Source organism: Pelophylax lessonae (assembly GCF_965119305.1).
Source record: "Pelophylax lessonae genome assembly, chromosome: 5".
Classification (NCBI taxonomy): domain Eukaryota; kingdom Metazoa; phylum Chordata; class Amphibia; order Anura; family Ranidae; genus Pelophylax; species Pelophylax lessonae.
In genome coordinates, this window is record NC_138772.1 from 41277375 (window position 1) to 41299319 (window position 21945).

The window sequence follows — 21945 nt, forward strand, 5'->3', positions numbered from 1 at the left end:
CCACCCAAAATCCTACTACCACCACCCAAAATCCCACCATCACCAACCCACTCCACCACCACAGCCCAAAGTCCCACCATCACTACCTCACTCCACCACCACCACTCAAAATCTTACTACCACCACCCCAAATCCCACCATCACCACCCCACTCCACCACCAACACCACCACAATCCAAAGTCCCACCACCACTACCTCACTCCACCACCACCCAAAATCCTACTACCACCACCCAAAATCCCACCATCACCAACCCACTCCACCACCACAGCCCAAAGTCCCACCACCACTACCTCACTCCACCACCACCACCAAAATCCTACTACCACCACCCAAAATCCCACCATCACCACCCCACTCCACCACCAACACCACCACAATCCAAAGTCCCACCACCACTACCTCACTCCACAACCACCCCCCAAAATCCTACTACCACCACCCAAAATCCCACCATCACCACCCCACTCCACCACCAACACCACCACAATCCAAAGTCCCACCACCACTATCTCACTCCACCACCACCACCCAAAATCCTACTACCACCACCCAAAATCCCACCATCACCACCCCACTCCACCACCAACACCACCACAATCCAAAGTCCCACCACCACTATCTCACTCCACCACCACCACCCAAAATCCTACTACCACCACCCAAAATCCCACCATCACCACCCCACTCCACCACCAACACCACCACAATCCAAAGTCCCACCACCACTACCTCACTCAACCACCACCCAAAATCCTACTACCACCACCCCAAATCCCACCATCACCACCCCACTCCACCACCAACACCACCACAATCCAAAGTCCCACCACCACTACCTCACTCCACCACCACCCAAAATCCTACTACCACCACCCAAAATCCCACCATCACCAACCCACTCCACCACCACAGCCCAAAGTCCCACCATCACTACCTCACTCCACCACCACCACTCAAAATCTTACTACCACCACCCCAAATCCCACCATCACCACCCCACTCCACCACCAACACCACCACAATCCAAAGTCCCACCACCACTACCTCACTCCACCACCACCCAAAATCCTACTACCACCACCCAAAATCCCACCATCACCAACCCACTCCACCACCACAGCCCAAAGTCCCACCATCACTACCTCACTCCACCACCACCACCCAAAATCTTACTACCACCACCCAAAATCCCACCATCACCACCCACTCCACCACCAACACCACCACAATCCAAAGTCCCACCACCACAACCTCATTCCACCACCACCCAAAATACTACCACCACCACCCAAAATCCCACCATCACCACCCCACTCCACCACCAACACCCCCCACAATCCAAAGTCCCACCACCACTACCCCACTCCACCACCACCCAAAATCCCATCACCACCCACTCCACCACCAACAACACCACCACCCAAAATATCACCTTCACCATCCCACTCCATCGCCACCACCTAAAATCCCACCACCACCACCCACCCCAAAAAAAAGAAATAAATAAAAAGGGCCCCACAAGCTTGTGGGAGCGTACATAGTGGGCCATCAACACTACCACAGGAATCAGACCCTTTGGCTTACATTGTCACAGAAAGAAAGTGAAGGATGGTGGCAGGATCAACAGTTATTTCCGCACATTTATCCTAACAATATAAAGCAAGGGTCCCCAAACTACCGCCATTGGGTCCGGCCCACTATAGGATTTTATCCAGTCCACAGAGATGGGATGGTCTGTGACGGTGGGCAGGGGATCTGGGATGAGGGGAGTCTGTGATGGCGGGGGGGGGATCTGTGATGGGATGGTGTGTGATGAGGGGAGTCTGTGATGGCGGGGGGGGGGGGGGTCTGTGATGGGATGGTCTGTGATGGCAGGCAGGGGATCTGGGATGAGGGGAGTCTGTGATGGCGGGTGGGGGGATCTGTGATGGGATGGTCTGTGATGAGGGGAGTCTGTGATTGGGGGATCTATGATGGGATTGTCTGTGAGGAGGGGAGTCTGTGATGGCGGGAGGGGGTTTCTCTGATGTGATGGTGTGTGATGAGGGGAGTCTTTGTGATGGCGGGGGGGGGGGGATCTATGATGAGGGGAGTCTGTGATGGGGGGATCTGTGATGGGATGGCCTGTGATGAGAGGAGTCTGTGATGGGGGGGGGGGGGATCTGTGATGGGATGGCCTGTGATGAGAGGAGTCTGTTATTGGGGGGGGATCTGTGATGGGATGGCCTGTGATGAGAGGAGTCTGTGATGGGGGGGGGGGTTCTGTGTTGGGATGGTCTGTGATGAGGGGAGTCTGTGAAGGCAGGGGGGGGGGATCTGTGTTGGGATGGTCTGTGATGAGGGGAGTCTGTGATGGGGGGGGTCTCTGTGATGGGATGGTCTGTGATGAGAGGAGTCTGTGATGGGGGGGGGTTCTGTGTTGGGATGGTCTGTGATGAGGGGAGTCTGTGATGGGGGGGGTCTCTGTGATGGGATGGTCTGTGATGAGGGGAGTCTGTGATGGGGGGGGGTCTCTGTGATGGGATGGTCTGTGATGAGGGGAGTCTGTGATAGGGGGGGGGGGTCTCTGTGTTGGGATGGTCTGTGATGAGGGGAGTCTGTGATGGGGGGGGGTCTCTGTGATGGGATGGTCTGTGATGAGGGGAGTCTGTGATGGGGGGGGGGTCTCTGTGTTGGGATGGTCTGTGATGAGGGGAGTCTGTGATATGGAGTTTGTGGTTTGGAATTGAACATAATGGTATGTCATATAATTTTCCATAAGGTGCTGTTGCATGTAAATCTGACATCCTGATAAACTAAATTTTTGTTTTAATTATCATTCATGATATAAAATAATGGATGTGGGGGCCTTTCGGAGGGTGTGATTTTTTTTTTTTTTTTGGGGGGGAGAGGGCAGCATTTCATTTTTGGACCCAGGCAGCACAATCTCTTGAGCCAGCCCTGCTTAAGAATACATACTTGAATGAAATTTTCATGTTATAAACCAGAGTCTAGTGTTGCTTTATTAATGGGTCAATTTTAGAGTTTATGAATACTTTAATTGCTAAAGTATTCTGCGTTCTAAAAAATTCACAGAACGGCTTTGGATGCAAAAGACCAGAGGAGAGGGGAGAGCCTGCTGGGAAAAGCAATTGAAGTCAATGAGATAATGCTGCATGCAGCGGTTGGGTTAGTGCCGTATGAAGCAATGCCGTAGAATGTTCACTTCAAATTCACAGGAACCCAAAAAGGACTAAAAAGTACAAAATGTGTCCCCATTTTTAAGCCCTTTTGAATGTATCCTGACAGTTGGAAGGTGAAACCCAATATATTTAAAGCCCTCTGAGCTGCGTGGGACATTTATTTTATAAGTGCCAATAACTAGGATTTGGACTGCACAGCGATTTTAGAAAACATGGATTACCATTCTTCCTTTCTGGGATTTTATTTTCATGAATATCGCTCTTGTTGTAATCACGCCTGGCGAAGTAAAGTGGCACACGTCTCTGAGGCTTTCTGGAAGAACTATAGTACAATGCTGGCAGCTAATGCATTCTGTTTGTCTGTTTTGTAATGGGAAGTACAGAGCTGCTGTCTTATAACAGAATGTACTTATATGTCATCATTTCCATCAGGAGACCAAAAACAAAAGATCTATTCCCTTTATAAAGGTAGTGGAGGAGCCATACACTCACCGGCCACTTTATTAGGCACACCTTGCTAGTACCGGGTTGGACTGCCTTCATTCTTCATGGCATAGATTCAACAAGGTGTTGGAAACATTGGAGATTTTTGTCCATAGTAACATGATAACATGCAGTGACCTCATTGCCATGTTGAAGAAACCAGTGGTGAGATGATTGGAACTTTGTGACATGGTGCATTATCCTGCTGGAAGGAGCCATCAGAAGATGGGGACACTGTAGTCATAAAAGGATGGACATGGTCAGCAACAATAGGCTTGTAACCACTTACCGACCGCCCGCCGCAGTTGTACGTCGGTACTTTGATATCTGCCATAACCCCGGTATTTTTGAAAACGGCAGGCAATTGGCTTTCAGGTAAGGGTGGTTCCAGTGGTAGATTCGCCGCGGGATCACCCTTACAGTGCGGCGGAAGAGGTGCCCCCCCCCCTCCCGCCGCGCAGCGGGGAAAATGATCCGGTCCTCTCTCCACACAGACAGGAAGTCGAGTGGAGAGAGGAAGCACCAAGTGTCAAAATGGGCCTGGTGGGTAAGTGGTTAAACTATGCTCAGTTGGTACTAAGGGGCTCAAAGTGTGCCAAGAAAATATCCCCCACACCATTGCACCACCACCACCAGCCTGAACCATTGACACAAGGATGGTTGTGCATGAAAATCCCAGTAGATCAGCAGTTTTTGACATAATGTACCTAATAAAGTGGCTGGTGAGTGTGTATATTAACCCTTTATACATGTCCCCAGAACGGCTGGTTTATAGCACATGTACAGCCTAGGACAGCCTTTCTAAACCAGGGTTCCACGGGACCTCAGGGTTCCTCTGGAGGTTACTAGGAGCTGCTTGAGCACTGAAAAATGTTTGCCTCTCAGGTAAGTTACCACTGACACCAAAATTTTGTTTTTTTCCCACTATCCACCAATTAAAGCAGAACTCAAAAGGGTCAGTTCCACTCCTCCTGCCCCCCCCCCCCATAAATTTGGCACATTATTTTTTGGGGGAGTACCTGCTCCCCCACTTCCTGTAAATGTAATGCTACAGAAAGTTGTCATAGACTGCAGACATGCAACAGGAAATGAATGGTCAAAGACTACGGGCATGAAACAAGAGATGGTCAGAGACTGCAGACACAGTACAAGAGATGGTCAGAGACTGCAGACACAGTACAAGAGATGGTCAGAGACTGCAGACACAGTACAAGAGATGGTCAGAGACTGCAGACATGAAACAAGACATGGTCAGAGACTGCAGACACGGTAGAAGAGATGGTCAGAGACTGCAGACACAGTACAAGAGATGGTCAGAGACTGCAGACATGCAACAGGAGGTGGTCAGAGACTGCAGAATGGTAAAAGAGATGGTCAGAGACTGCAAATGAAAAAAAAAAACATAAAAAAAGAAGGATGGAAAACACAGCCCAAAAAGTCAAACAGTACAAAAGAAATGAACCAAACCATGTAACTACTAGACGTATATCTTTGCTTTTAGTGGCTTGGGTAACCACCAAAACACAGTCTAGTATCTGCAGGAGTTCTGAGGGCTGCAGAGTAAGTTCCAGTGGGCCACAGGTTGGGCACCAGGGTTTAAGGCTAATGATGTTCATTGTTCACCCACAAAACTGTATCGATGAAGGACCTACATTGTCACCACAGGACTCCATAGGAAGTCCATAGTCTTGCTAGTGAAGATGTGTTCCTTGCATATTGACTTTTGTTCCAAATCCACATTTTTGCTATTTCTATGATCTTCACATCGTTTTCTAGGATATTTGGGTAGAATGTTGAGATTTTATGTTATATAAATGAGCTCCTCTTCAATGGAATAAGTTGTGCCAGCTCTCAAATGGTGTCTGCCTCACCTGAAACATGTTCCACCTGGAGAACCCCACCATATGGATTCTAATGTAAGCAGTCTGTTGGCTCCCAACCATTGTTTTATTTCCCATTGATTCATGAAAATGAAAAATGTTTGAGTTACAAATTTTCAACTATATAAAAATCACAAAAGTGGAGAGCTCAGAAGAGCAGTGGGTGCTATGCATTTACGAACAACCAATCAGACTTTTTTCTTTTAATATGACTTCAGGAATCTAAAACCTGATTGGATGCTACATTGTACTCTTTCTTCCCCCTCTTTTCCCTTGAAATGAAACATTTAAGACAGGGAAATTTGGTTACATTGTAGAAGTACATACAGTAAATGGTCCATATAGTAAACTTTGTGCAAAACTGTTCATTTTAAAGTCATTGCAAATGGCAAGGGTGCACTGTTTGGATCTGGAGTAAAGAAGGTTTACCTGAAAGGCTTCTTCACAGTAAGAGCTATGAAAAGGTGGAATAGACTTCTTTTGGGAGCTAACTATAGCCAATGTACCTAAATGTAAAGAATATAACTGGTTATTAATATTTATAAATATTTACACTGTAGACTGTTGCTCCAGGAAATAGTTGATTGCCTTAGAGCAGTGGTCCGGGAGCCAGATGTGGCTCTGCCTTGGGGCACTATGCCTCCCACTGATGTGAGACACTATTCCTCCCACTGACACCAACGATGAGGCATCATTGCTTCCACTGACACCAACAGTGGAGCTTCATTCCTCCTGCTGACAACCAGTGCCGGGACACCATTCCTCCCACTGGTACCAACGATGGGGCACAATTCCTCCCAATGGCACCAATGATGGGGGACTATTCCTCCCCACTGGTACCAACGATGGGGCACAATTCCTCCCAATGGCACCAATGATGGGGGACTATTCCCCCACTGGTACCAACAGTGGAGTTTAATTCCTCCTGCTGATACCAGTGCTGGGACACCATTCCTCCCAATGATTTAAAAGATGAATCACTATTCCCCCCACTGGTACCAACGATGGGGCACAATTCCTCACACTGACACCAATGATGGGGGACTATTCCCCCACTGGTACCAACGATGGGGCACAATTCCTCCCACTGACACCAATGAATGGTAACACTATTCCTCCCACTGACACCAATGTATGGTAACACTATTCCTCCCACTGACACCAATGAATGGTAACACTATTCCTCCCACTGACACCAATGTATGGTAACACTATTCCTCCCACTGGCACCAATGATGGGTGACTATTCTCCCCACTGGTACCAACGATGGGGCACAATTCCTCCCACTGACACCAATGATGGGGGACTATTCCCCCACTGGTACCAACGATGGGGCACTATTCCTCCCACTGACACTAATGATGGGGGACTATTCCCCCACTGGTACCAACGATGGGGCACAATTCCTCCCACTGACACCAATGATGGGGGACTATTCCCCCACCGGTACCAACGATGGGGCACTATTCCTCCCACTGACACTAATGATGGGGGACTATTCCCCCACTGGTACCAACGATGGGGCACTATTCCTCCCAATGACACTAATGATGGGGGACTATTCCCCCACTGGTACCAACGATGGGGCACTATTCCTCCCAATGACACCAATGATGGGGGACTATTCCCCCCACTGGTACCAACAATGGGGCACTATTCCTCCCAATTACACCAATGATGGGGGACTATTCCCCCACTGGTACCAACGATGGGGCACTATTCCTCCCAATGACACCAATGATGGGGGACTATTCCCCCACTGGTACCAACGATGGGGCACTATTCCTCCCAATTACACCAATGAATGGGAACACTATTTCTCCCACTGGCACCAATAATGTGGTGCTACTCCATACACTGATACCAATGATGGGTCATTATTCCTTCCACTGACACCAACGATAGGGCACTATTTCTCCCACTGACACCAATGTTGGATCATTATTTCTTCCACTGACACCAACAATAGGTCATTATTCCTTCCCCTGACTTTAGTGATAGAACACTACTCCTCCCACTATTACCAATGATGGAACACTATTTTTCCTCCTACTGACCACAGGCACTGTATAGCTTTTTTACTCCTACTGACTGCCAAGCTGAGGCATTGTTTGCTCCCACTGGCCAGCAAAATCAATCCCCGCCCCCCCTAAAATCCTAAAAACAATGAACTGGTGCTTTGGAAAATTCAGAGACAAACAAATGGCAACCTCTCCAACCTATAGTTGGCCTTTGCAGCAAGGAGCACATGAAAGGGTGAAGCATGTCAAATTCCCAGCTCACCTACTAGCCAGCCAGCCTGCAACAAACTGAATTGTCCTGTCTAACAGTGCAGGTTAAAACCAGAGGTTTCGTTTGCACACATTTGCAAATATATGTGTACTGCAGTCCTAGATACTGTATACATTTTGAGAGTCTCCAAAGTTGGAGCACATATATAATAATGGATAGATTAATCCAATATATACCTGGAGGAAACCCACCTCCCCTTATAGGTACGGGGGCATACTGGACACTCAGCAATAGCACAATGGCAGCAAAGGTATCCAGTGCATCCCGTCACCAATTCACCAACAGAGACCCCTGCCTTAGAGGATCAGGAAGGATTTTTTTCCCCACTGGAGCAAATTAGATCATACCTTTTTTTAAGTGTTTTTTTGCCTTCCTCTGGATCCATTGTGGATTTTGGATTCTGAATATGCAGAGGTTTTAGATTTGTTTATTATTTAATTTTTCTATTGGTTGAACTTGATAGACTTGTGGGTTTTTTTGAGTTTTACTAACTATTCATTTAGCTTTGGAAATCTGACAGGCTGACCAGCTGCTTGATGAAGTAACTTAACTGCCACATATTCCTGTTTCTGTTTTTTTTATTTTATTTTTTATATATTGATTAAAGAGACTAACAGCACTGTATATTTCCTTTAGCTTTTGTCAGCAGGAGAAGCTGCCGATCACATTCCAATCCTGCGTGATGGACAAAGAATGTCAGGTGACTGAGTGGTCAGAATGGAGCCTGTGTATAAAGTCCTGCGAGTCAGTGCCGCCTACGGGACACCGCACCAGGGAAAGGACCATTAAACAGTTTCCGATTGGCAATGCAAATGAGAGCCCTGAACTGGAAGAGACGGAGCCATGCACACCTCCGTCTGATGGACCTCATGCCTGTGTAAAGTAAGTAAGGACTGAAGACAAATATATTATTGTTCTATGTATTTAGCAGCTATACAGTATATGACCTAGTATTGGGAGTTGGTGGTAAAGTTTGCATCAGGGTTAATATGTCAATGGAGTTTGTATGTTCTGCCCATGTTTTTCCTCTGTGTTCTTGGTTTTCTATAACAATCAAAATAACTACTAGCTTTCATCCTCATGTCTGATTTAGTGTTTGGATGGGGCAGAAATATTTGCTCATTACATTTGTGGTGTCTCCTTCCTATTTTCTGCTGATCTTTAAATCCTTCCCCTCCCTCCCTTCCTTCCTTCCCTTCTCTTCTCTTCTCTTCTCTTCTCTTCTCTTCTCTTCTCTTCTCTTCTCTTCTCTTCTCTTCTCTTCTCTTCTCTTCTCTTCTCTTCTCTTCTCTTCTCTTCTCTTCTCTTCTCTTCTTCTCTCCTCTCCTCCCCTCTCCACCCTTCCCATTCCCTTCTCTCTCCTCTCCTCTCCCCTACTAGTCTCTCCTCCCTTTTTCATCTCCCATCAACTCCCCTCTCTTGTCAAGATCTTATCCCCTTTCCTGTCATCCCTCATCTCCTCTTTCCCCTTCTCTTCCTTTCTCTTCCCTCTCCTCTCTCCTATTCTCTTCTCCTTCCTTCTTCTCTCCACACCGCCATCATCCTGTCATCTCCCGCCCTTCTTTTCTTCTCCCATTCCCTTCTCTCCCTTTTCTTCCCTTCTCTTTTTAAATCCCTCCTCTCCCTTCTGTCCTCATTGTCTCTCCTCCCCCCCCTCTCTTTTCCTCTCCTCTCTTATTCTCCCCCCTCCCCTCCCCTCCTCTCCTCTCCCTTCTGTCCTCATTGTCTCTCTTCTCCTCCCCTCCCCTCCCCTCTCTTTTCCTCTCCTCTCTTATTCTCTCCCCTCCCCTCCTCTCCTCTCCTCTCCTCTCTACCCCTCCCCTCTCTTTTCCTCTCTTCTCTCCTCCCCCCTCTCCACTTCTCTCCCCTCCTCTCCTCTCCACCCCTCCCCTCTCTTTTCCTCTCTTCTCTCCTCCCCCCTCTCCACTCCTCTCCCCTCCTCTCCACTCCTCTCTTCCCCTCCACTCTCTTTTCCTCTCCTCTCTTATCCTCTCCAGTCATCTCCTCCTCTCCTCTCTTCTCTTATTCCCTCCCCTCCTCTACTCTCCTCTCTTCCCCAATCTTTTCCTCTCTTCTCTCCTCCTCTCCCCTCCTCTCCCCTCTCCTCTCCTCTCCACTACACTCCTCTCCCCTCCTCTCCTCTCTTCTCCCCTCCTCCTTTTTCCTCTCCTCTCTTATCTTCTCCATTCCTCTCCCTCTCTCCTCTCTTTTACGGTGAATAAGTGTTTGTACTAAGGCAGTAATGGAATGCACCCCTTCTAGCTCCCTTTTTTCTTCTCTTCTATCTATCATTCTCTTCACCCCTACAACACCCCCTTCCTGCACCCCAGCTCATCTCACTAAATAGATGTTTGCATTTTGGCAGTTGTTGAATTTGGGCCCCAAAGCTATCCTTGCACAGGGGCCCTTTGGAGACCATATCTGTTACAGATAATCAGGCAATGAAGCAATCACAGGAATGGGCACCTTTTGTAAAAATTGCCTGCTTACTGATATTTTAACAACTAACAACCTGCTTACTTTAGTCACCGAGTATCTTTCTACCTGAAAAACTGTGTTTTGTTAGAGACACTGAAGCCTGAGGTGGGTATAAATTAAAAATAACATTACCATTTCCCGCTGTCACTGTGCTGGCTCCATAGTGGCATAAAAAATTCATAGCTTAGGATTCCTGATGAAAGTGTTCTGCATTATTCTGTTTCATATATACACGGGACATAGTTCCTGCCAGGATTTCACCATATGAAGATCATATTGACAAGAGCAAACGTGTTCTTTTTTTTATTCTTCATAACATGTAACAGATTTCTGGTAGTTCAGAATACTTTATAATTTGTGCTCTAGAGATCTTGCAGAAAGTGTATAAATGGAGATCACAAGGCATTAACAATGGACCAAGATTTAACTGTGTTTGCCAGCTAGCATGTGTCCATCTGGGTTCATGGAAGGTAGGATGAGTAGGATGAGTGAAGGCCAAGAGTTCCCTAGAGTATTTGATGCTCAATTGATCCATCCTATTATTTTACTATAATGCAATCCAGCTTCATTACCAGTAGTAAATATTAACTTATTTTTTAACACTGCTATTTGCTATGGCAGGAGCTAGAATACCTTGTACTGGAACAATGGTCCCCAAAGTGGGGCCCTCGGTAAAGATGCTGCCTTTTGCTTGTGCCTATCCAGCCCCTGGGGCCTTATTCTTCCCACTGATACAAGGCACCATTCCATCCACTGACACTAACAGTGGGGCATATTTCCTCCCACTAACATCCAATGATGGGGCACTATTTCTGCCATTGACATAAATGATGGAACACTATTCCTCCCATTGATACCAATCATGGGGCTTGATTACTTCCACTGACACCAATGATAGGGAACTATTCCTTCCACTGGCACCAACGATTCTGCATAATTTCTTCCACTTATATCAAGGATGGGGCACTATTCCTTCTGAAGAGACCAATGATGGGGCACTATTCTTCCCACCAATACCAACAATAGGACAGTATTCCATCCACTGACATCAACGATGGGGCATTATTCCTTCCACTGATACCAATGATAGGGGAACCAATCCTTCCACTGACACCAGTAATGGAGCACCATTTCTGCAACTGACACCAACAATGGGGCACTATTCCTCCCACTGACACCAACGAAAGGACACTATTCCTTTTCACCCGCTCCAATAACGGGGCAATATTCCTTCCATTTATACCAATGATGGGGAGCTATTCCTTCCACTAACACCAATGATGGGGCACTATTCCTCCCACTGATATAAATGATGGGACAGTATTCTTTCCACTGACACCAATGATGGGGACTATTTCTCCCACTGACAGCAACAATGGGGCACTATTCCTCCCAATAACACCAAAGATGGGGCAGTATTCCTCCCAATGACGGGACCCTATTTCTTGCACTAACACCAAAGATGGGACACTATTTATATTTATTATAATGGAGCACCACCTATATTTATTATTTTTTATGCAGCCTGACTGCATAACAGTTATTTATGAAGGGTCAATTGGGCTTTAAAGAGGACCATTTAGTTTCTCACTAACCAGTAGCATGCCCAGTATGCTGTGTACCCCCGCCAAACCCTTTCACTTTTATTTATTTATTATAAGTATTTATATGGCAAAAATGTAGGTCCCTATCTCACATTCATACATAAACCCAAACACATACTAGGCCAATCTAGACAGGAGAGGCAGTAGGCTAAACATATAGTATATTGCCAAAAGTACTGGGACACCTGCCTTTACACGCACTTTAACTTTAATGGCATCCCGGTTTTAGTCCGGTTCAATATTGAGTTGGCCCACCCTTTGCAGCTATAGCAGCTACTACTTTTCTGGGAAGACTGTTCATAAAGTTTAGAAGTGTGTCTATGGGAAGGTTTGACCATTTTTCTAGAAGCACATTTGTAAGGTAAGGCACTGATTTTAGACGAGAAGGCCGGGCTCGCAGTCTTCGCTCTAATTCATTGAGTTCTATCAGGTTGAGCTCAGGACTGTCAAGTTTCTCCACCCCAAACTCATTCATCCATGTCTTTATGGACCTTGCTTTGTGCACTGGTCCCAATCATGTGGTGGAGGGGGGATTATGGCGTGGGGTTGTTTTTCAGGGGTTGGGCTTGGGCCCTTAGTTCCAGTGAAGGGAACTCTTAAGACGTCACTATACTAGGACATTTTGGACAATTTCATGCTCCCAACTTTGCGGGAACAGTTTGGAGATGGCCCCTTTCTGTTCCAACATGACTGCGCACCAGTGCACAAAGCAAGGTCTATAAAGACATGGGAGAGCAAGTTTGGGGTGGAGGAACTTAACTGGCCTGCACAAAGTCCTGACTTCAACCTGATAGAACACCTTTGGAGACTGTGAGCCAGGCCTTCTAGTCCAACATCAGTGTCTGACCTCACAAATGTGCTTCTGGAAGAATGGTCAAGGAAGAATGGTCAAACATTCCCATAGACACACTCCTAAACCTTGTGGACAGCATTCCCAAAAGAGTTGAAGTTGTTATAGCTGCAAAGGGTGGGCCAACTCAATATTGAACACTACAGACTAGGACTGGGATGCCATTAAAGTTGATGTGTGTGTAAAGGCAGGCGCCCCAATACTTTTGACAAAATAGTGTATATGTCTCTGACAGCTCTTGGTCATGGGTTCTGATCAGGAGCCAACAAGACGAGTTCCCGATCATGTGACCACAGTGAGAGCCAAACACAGCAGTCACGTGAATGAGGAAGCCATTCTGCATCCCATCCTTAAGTCCCATTTAACCGCTTGCCGACTGCTCACAGTATATTTACTGCGGCAGTCAGCCCCTCACAGGCAGAGCGACGTAGGTCTACGTCGCTAGCCTGTGAGGCTCTGGGGAGCAAGCGTGCTCGCGGAGGCGCGCTCCCACACGGTCACGGACCCCTCCCCGTGCGTGTGACCGGCGGACCCGATGTCCGCCGGTCACTCTGCAATCGTCGGGGGAGAGGGAGAAAGTCAGGCGGCTTGTGTAAACAAGCCACCTGTCATTCTCCCCGGTGTAGAAACACTGATCACACGGTTCTACAATGTAGGACCGTTGATCAGTGTTCCTACAGCTCAAGCCACAGCCAATCACAGTAAGAATCACGCCCCTAGGGACACACACAGCCCCTCCCTCTCAAATAAAGTTAACCCCTTCACTACCAGTGTATTTTTACAGTAACAGTGCATATGTATAGCACTGATTACTGTAGAAATGTCACTGGTAACCCCAAAAGTGTCAAAAATGTCAGTCAAGGGTCCGATCTGTCCACCACAATGTCGCAGTCCCGCAAAAAAAATCGCAGATCGCCGCCATTACGCGTTAAAAAAAAAAACAACAAAAACGACAAAAATCTTTCCCTTTGTTAGTAAACGCGATAACTTTTGCGCGAACCAATAAAAATACGCTTTTTGCGATTTTTTTTTTACCAAACATATGTAGCATAAACAAATTGGCCGAAAATGTTAAAAAAATTTGATTTTTACATTTTTTTTAAGGAATTTCATATAAAAAAATGTGAAAAATATTGTTATTTTTGCAAAATTTACGCTCTTTTTTTGTTTATAGCGCATGATCAAAAAATCGCACAGGTGATCAAATACCACCAAAAGAAAGTTCTGTTTGTGGGAAAAAAAGGACGTGAAATTCGTTTAGGTACAGCGTCGCACGACCGCGCAATTGTCCGTTAAAGTCACCCAGTGCCGAATCGCAAAATACCCCCTGGTCTTTTAGCAGCCAAATCCTCCGGGGCTTAAGTGGTTAAATGGGCCACCAGCAGCCATCAGGAAGGGGTTATTAATGTTTTTTTGTATTATGTTTAGTGCAAAAAAAAAAAAAAATTACCTGCATATAAAATACTGCAAACTTGATCATTTAATATACAGTATATGCAACAAATTTGGCTGATCCATGCAATAAAGTCTTTATTGAATTGGAAACAAAATTATTTTGCTGTGATGTACTTGGAAAATAACACATGGTTATGAAAATAACACCAGTGTTATGCTTTGGTGCATCGACCCTCTTCTCCACGGCTCAGTGCTGCTGTTTGTTGTCAAAATAAAAGTTTCCCTGGGGCATTTGTCTCTTTGCCCCCTCTCGGGCCTTTCACAAGCAATAGATCATAGAAGCAATTTAGTTTTTGGTCCAGAGTTTGATGTCTCTGGCTATAGCGGAAAATACTTTATCCTTTACCTGTCTGAAAATAAAATATGTCTGACACTTTCCAAAAAACTAATGTGGCTCCTGCAAGGTATTCAGACTTGGGGGCTTGAAAGACGTCTTATTAAGTCTAAGTACCCAGCTTATTATTAGGAACTGACCATGTGTGCAGCACCATTGCAACTGCAGAGCCGCTCTTTCTTCAGTTGCAATGGTGCTGCACATGTGATCAGTTATGACAGCAGCCATTTAACCACTTTAAGACCGGAAGGATTTGCCCCTTCCTGACCAGGCCCTGTTTTGCGATTCGGCACTGCGTTACTTTAACGGACAATTACGCGGTAGTGCAATGCTGTACCCAAAAAAAATTGAGGTCCTCTTTTTCCCATAAATAGAGCTTTCTTTTGGTGGTATTTGACCACTTGTGCGATTTCTATTTTTTGCGCTATAAACAAAAAAATAGCGTGAATTTTGAAAAAAAAAAACAAAAACAATATTTTTATTTTATATATGACATTCTCAAAAAAAAAAAAATGTTTTTAACATTTTAAGCCAATTTGTTTTCCGCTACATATTTTTGGTAAAAGAAAATCACAATAAGCGCATTTTGTTTGCACAAAAGTTATTGCGTCTACTAACTACAGGAAAGATTTATGTAATTTTTATTGTTTTTTTTTTTTTTTTACTACTAATGGTGGCAATCTGTGATTTTTTTAGCGGGACTGCGACATTGCAGCAGACAGATCGGACCCCTGACTGAAATTTTTGATACTCTTGGGAGGACCAGTGACATTACTACAGTAATCAGTGCTAAAAATATGCACTGTTACTATAATAATGACACTGGCAGGGAAGGGGTTAACATTATGGGTGATCAAGGGGTTAAATGTGAGCCTAGGGGAGTGATTCTAACTGTGGAGGGGCGTGGCTTGTGAAATGACCATTGAGACATGTGATCCTTTATAGAAGGATCACATGAGCTCTGTGATCATTTCAGGGAGAAGGACGGTCAGCTGTGTTTACAACAGCTGACCGTTCTTCTCTCTCAGCGGGGAACGGTCGCAGGTGTCAGGAGGCATTCGGAGCCGCCTCCCCGCTGACGAGCGGGGGTGGGAGCGTGCCGCCAGCGGCGCGCGCTGGCCCCCTAGCTTCCCAAGCGCCGTACATGTACGGCGATTCGCCTGGGAGCGGCTGCATGCCATAGTACATCTGCGGCAGGCGGTCGTAAAGCGGTTAAAAGCTTGACAGTTGGGCACCAGTCCTATTCTGACACTTTTTGTTTACAAGCAAAAACAATATTTTTTTGCTAGAAAATAACTTAGAACCCCCAAACATTATATATATATTTTTTAGCAGAGGACCTAGAGAATAAAATGGCGATCATTGGGATTTTTTATGTCATTGATATTTGCACAACGGTCTTTCAAATGCAATTTTTATCAAAAAATTACACTTGAATTAATGAATTAGAAAAAGAAAAAAAGAAAAAACCCGACAATATACTGTATAATCCAATTCGTTTGTAAAATATGAAAGATGATGTTACGCCCAGTAAACAGATACCTAACAAGTAATGCTTTAAAATTGCACACGCTTGTCAAATGGGACCAAAGTACGGGGTTTCCATAGGTGACTATTTAAAAATTTCTACAGGTTACCAGTTTAGAGTTACAGAGGAGGTCTTAAGGCCCTTCATCTCTCCCCTAGAGTGGAAAGCATCAGATCAGAAAAAAAAAAACATTGATCTAATGCTTTAAATGAAAAAAACAATGACCTTGTTTACATCAGCCGTGAACAGGAAGTGACATCATGATGTCGCTCCCAGCCTCCTAGGTCATAGAGATGAGTGGAGGCCATCTTTCCTCTGTTAACGTCTAAGGCCAGTTGCCGCAACTGCTGGATCGGTCCCCGGACCTCGAGATGAGCCAGGTAGGCTTGAGAACCACTGGAAAGCGGCAGGGGGGGCGACCCCCTCCTACTGCTTCTAAAAGTGATCCAGCAACTAATCAGCTGCTTGGATCACTTTCATCAGAAAGAGCGTCAGCTGCAGGAAATTTTAATACTTGGGTTTTGGCATCTAGCTGAAGCAATAACCCCGGTATTAACCACTAGCCGACCGCCGCAAGTACATTTACTGCGGCAGTCAGCCCCGTACAGGCAAAGTGACTTAGGACCCGATGTCCGCCGGCCACTCGTGATCTCCCGCTGGAGAGGGAGAAAGGCAGGCGGCTGATGTAAACAAAGCCGCCTGTCATTCTCCCTGATGTAAGAACAGAGATCATACGATCCTGCTATGTAGGATCGTTTGTCCCTGTTGTTACATCACAAGCCACGCCCCTTTACAGTTAGAATCACACCCCTAGGGACACACTTAACCCCTTGATCACTAATAAAGTTAACCCCTTCCCTGCCAGTGTCCTTTTTATAGTAACAGTGCATATGTATAGCACTGATTACTGTAGTAATGTCACTGGTACCCCCAAAAGTGTCAAAAATTTCAGTCAAGGGTCCGATCTGTCCGCTGCAATGTCGCAGTCCCGCAAAAAAAATCGCAGATCGCCGCCATTACTCGTTAAAAAAAAAAACAACAAAAATGATAAAAATCTTTCCATTTGTTAGTAAACGCGATAACTTTTGCGCAAACCAATCCAAATACACTTATTGCAATTTTTTTTACCAAACAAATGTAGCAGAAAATTAATTGGCCTAAAATGTTAAATTTTTAAATTTTTTTGGGGAATTTCATATAAAAAAATTTGAAAAATATTGTTATTTTTTCAAAATTTACGCTCTTTTTTTGTTTATAGCGCAAAAATTAAAAATCGCACAGGTGATCAATTACCACCAAAAGACAGCTCTGTTTGTGGGGAAAAAGGGATGTCATATTAATTTGGGTACAGAGTCGCACGACTGCGCAATTGTCCGTTAAAGTCACGCAGTGCCGAATCACAAAATTGGCCCTGGTCAGGAAGGGGGTAAAATCTTCCGAGGCTTAAGTGGTTAAACTGCGAGTAATGACGTATTTTCCCAGTTAGGCGGTCAGCAAGGACTTATGAGTACAAGCAACTGTGACAGTTATAATTCACAGCATGTCTTGAATGTAACTATTTTGGGAAAAAGAAAAAGACAGGACCTCTTTAAAAATTCAGCCAAGAATCAAATATCACATTCTATGATGTGTCGCTCACAAGCACAATGCAATCTGTCTTTAAGGTATGCCTGGAGAGCCACAGAATGGACGGAGTGTCGGGTGGACCCACTGCTTAGCCAGCAGGACAAGAGGAGGGGGAACCACACAGCCCTTTGCGGAGGAGGGATCCAGACCCGGGAGGTCTACTGTGTACAAGCCGATGAAAACCTTCTATCGTACCTCAATGCTGTGAAGGACAAAGAAGGTAAATAGACTATTTAGTAAATTTCCTTGATTTGAAATGATAGCCATGATTACCAGTAGAGGTGAATGCAATTTTATAAAGCCATTTGTTTCATATAGGACCCCTGAGGGAGGGGATTGATAAAAATGAAGGTGTGCTTTATTCCAAATAAGGGTGTGGTCTCATGAATTAAAGCAGAGGTTGAGCTCCTTGGGGGCAGGACTACAAGCTACACCTTCATTTCACCAAACTGTATTTTTGCAAAACTGACCAGCAGTAATAGAAACATTTAAAAATATACACCGATCAGTCATAACGAGTGGGGAGACAGATGCAGCATCTAGGTAAGTGTGACTCTTAAAAAGAAAAAGATACATCTCTTCTACAAAGTAACTGCAGAAGAGAATAATGCAAGTCTCCTGCCCTGCCAGTCAGGGCTGTGCTGTGCGGCAGAGCTGTGTAAATTTTAGTACTGGATAGACAGAAATGCAAATCCTTTGGCAGGTAAAACAGCTCCCTTATATGTATTTCATCTGTGTATTTAGCTGTTTGCTGATGTTCACATTTGAAAAAGAAGAAGTCAGCAGAGATTTCCATATCTTTGGATTGACAGGCTTGCTGGTCACATAGCGGAGACTTTGTAACATCTCTGACCCCGCTGAATTTCTAATCCGTCGCTCAGAATCCTTGTGTACATCTGCTGTCAGCCCCGTTGAATTAAATAAGCCAAACACATCATAGGAGAGAGCGAGGGCCTTTCACAGTTTCCTGGCTCCGTGTTCCAGGCTAATCCCCATATTCATCCCTAAATATAAATGAATATCGCAGAGTGAAAAAAAAAAAAAGCGCTCTCGGCGTTCCCCAATGACAAAGCTGCAGATATCAGCTACGGAGTATCGTGTATGGTAATGTGGACAACATTATGCACACTTTCATCAAATAAGGCTTTGATCAATCATCCGGTGCCGCGCCTGCCGCTAATCAAGTCTCCTGTGCTGTGTGATGATAACACCAAATGCAGATCTCTCAGAAAGTGCCTTTTACTTTGCTGCAGAATAAATTTTCCGATAGGTGGGGGCTCATTCCTGGACGTCCGTGTGGTGCCATATGGGGCAAAAGGTGTGGTTTTACCAATTCTACTTTGTTGCCAATTAAAAGGTTGCTAAACGAAATGAGGACCTACAAACTAGGGATCGACCGATTATCGGCAAAGCCGATATATCGAGGGCTGATATGCACTTTCCCCGATATATCAGAATCGGCCCCGGAGGTTACCGATATTACCGATATTTAGGGAAAGTGCATGTCTTGGGGTGATGCCTGCAGCTAGAGGCATCACCCCAGTACCGGCGTCCATAGCTGACGGTCGGCTGTCTTGTAATGACAACCGATGCGGCTGAGAAGCCGCTCGGCTGTCATTACAAGGAGCGGGAGGGGACGCCCCTCCCTCACGATGTCATGAGTGACCCCCCTCCTGATGTCATGAGTGACCCCCCTCCTGATGTCATGAGTGACCCCCCCTCCCGATGTCATGAGTGACCCCCCCTCCTGATGTCATGAGTGACCCCCCCTCCCCATGTCATGAGTGACCCCCCCTCCCGATGTCATGAATGACCCCCCTCCCGATGTCATGAGTGACCCCCCCTCCCGATGTCACGAGTGAACCCCCTTCCCGATGTCACGAGTGACCCCCCCTCCCGATGTCATGAGTGACCCCCCCTCCTGATGTCATGAGTGACCCCCCCTTCCGATGTCATGAGTGACCCTACCTCCCGATGTCATGAGTGACCCCACCTCCCGATGTCATGAGTGACATCACTTCCGGGTAATGTCTGGCGCCAGATTAAAAAAATTACGTTTTGAATGCTTTTAAGTGCAGAGGAGGGGTTTGAGGTCTTTTAGACCCCCAGATTCCTCCACAAGAGTACCTGTCAAAAAAAAAAAAAAAATAATAATAATAAATAAATAAATACAATTTTTTTTTTAAATGTACAAAAATATCGGCCAATATCGGCTGATACTGATATGCATTGGCCAAAATATCGGTATCGGCAACGAAAAACCAATGTCGGTCGATCACTACTACAAATCCTTGAGAAAGCAAAATATGATCTGCCACATTGAGTGTCTAGCTGCCTCCATCCCTGAATGTATACAAGAACAAAGACCAAAATGTGGGACTTTAAATGAGGTCAACTAGACATATAGATTTTATTGTTGTAAGAAAGATGTCGCGCTAATCCCAAATATAAGTAGACCATCTATCAATGTGAGAGTCCACGTGAGGGATGATGTCCACACCAGCCAAACAGAAGTGCAGGGAGAGAAAAAGGATCCGCCACCAAGTAGAGTCACTAAATACTCTTACCATCAACTTATGCCCCATACACACGTGCAGATTATCTGAAGACTTTTGTCTTTAGATTTACCTTTTCTATGTAGTGCAAGGGCCTGCCGGATTGCATACAAATTGAAAGTGTTTAGGTTTGACCTCATATTATATGGTTTTGGTAAGTCTGCAGACAAAAGTCTGCAGATAATCTGCACGTGTGTATGGGGCATTAGACCTAAAAGGGTCATTCAGCGCCAGCAATACAGGCATATGGAATGCAGGTGAAATCCACTCCTCCCCTCTCAACTTCCCGGTATGGTGGTCTAGGTTAAACCTTGGGAGCCTCGCCACTCACAAGAAAAACAGAAATGCCCCTCATAGTGTAGAAGGTCTTAAAACTTTTATTAGGAAAATTTAGAAAGCAGCTTACATCTAAGTAGCCAAGTTTCAGCGTTCTGCGATATCAGATTCACAAGTTCACGGACAATCGTTGGTTTCCCCACCAACAAGATGGCCGCCGCGTCCCTCGTCTGCGCATGCCTCAGCCGTCAGCCAATCCCGACGCGTATTGTCATACAATGACGTCGTCAGGGGTGATATAGATTTTATTGAATAAATACACAAATAAAAAAGTGCAGAGAAATGACATGTAGCAAGTAATACAGTTCATATTGAATCAAATGAGTTACAATATGACAAGGATCAAACATAGATCTCTCAATGGTAAAGTAAATTCAACATGACATCATCATTTCTGTAAGCTCACAGTCTCTAAATGTGTCAAAAATGGATAAGACATCTGAGTTATTGTAGGCTCGACGCGTTTCATGGACCTCCGTCCATTCATCAGGAGCTTGATTAAGGATTATGTATCTAAAAATATGAATAAGGGTTATAGTACAGTATAATATTTGTAGAAAAAATTAGGATCTAATGGGGGGTATGTGAAATAAACACTACCTTACGTAATGTCAATTGTCCAGAAACAATCCAATACTGGAAAGGGAGAACAGAGATGACCCAAGAAAAGCCTGACCCGGGGCTGAGGCATGGACAAATGCTCAACACAGAGGGGGTAATGGGGAGGGGAGGCTAGATACATCCGGAGTCTTTAGTACTGTAGATAAAAAAAAAAAAAAAACAGAAACAGTTTCGAAGAATAAATAAACAAAATCAAGTACACATCATCCTTAGAGCCGGTTAACACTGGGGCGACTTGTTAGGCGACTTGGTCGCCTGACAAGTCGCCGTGGGTCGCCTGCCATAGATTAGCACAGGACCTGTTCTAATAGGAGTCGATCCGACTTAGAAAAAGGGTCCTGTACTACTTTGGGGAGACCTGGAGCGACCTGCATTGACTTCAATGATATGAAGTCCGTGCATGTCGCTCCGAGGTCGAGGTGCGCGCTGTGCACCGCGACTTCACAGGTCGCCCCGGCAAGTCGGGTCGCCTGTATGTGAACTGGCTCTTAAAGTGGGACTAAGCTCCCATGTATGACTTTTACCTATAGGTAAGCCTATAACAAGGGTTACCTACAATTAGTGTAAATACATTATATTGTCAAAGATGCCTGCCTTTACACGCACATGAACCTTAATGGCATCCCAGTCCTAGCCCGTAGGGTTCAATATTGAGTTGTCCCACCCTTTGATGAGAATGAGATGAGGACGAGGTGTGGACAAGAAGGCCTTCCTCG

At 45.5% G+C, this 21945-nt stretch overlaps 1 protein-coding gene across 1 annotated transcript in view; it reads left to right on the top strand.

Annotated features, from left to right (window-relative positions):
* Positions 1–21945, top strand: part of THSD7A (thrombospondin type 1 domain containing 7A) — a 518460-nt gene that overhangs the window by 278386 nt on the left and 218129 nt on the right. The window contains exons 4-5 of the mRNA XM_082258557.1: positions 8479–8724; positions 17756–17937. Of these exons, the coding sequence (XP_082114683.1) occupies positions 8479–8724; positions 17756–17937 (428 nt within the window). The remainder of the gene's footprint in view (positions 1–8478; positions 8725–17755; positions 17938–21945) is intronic.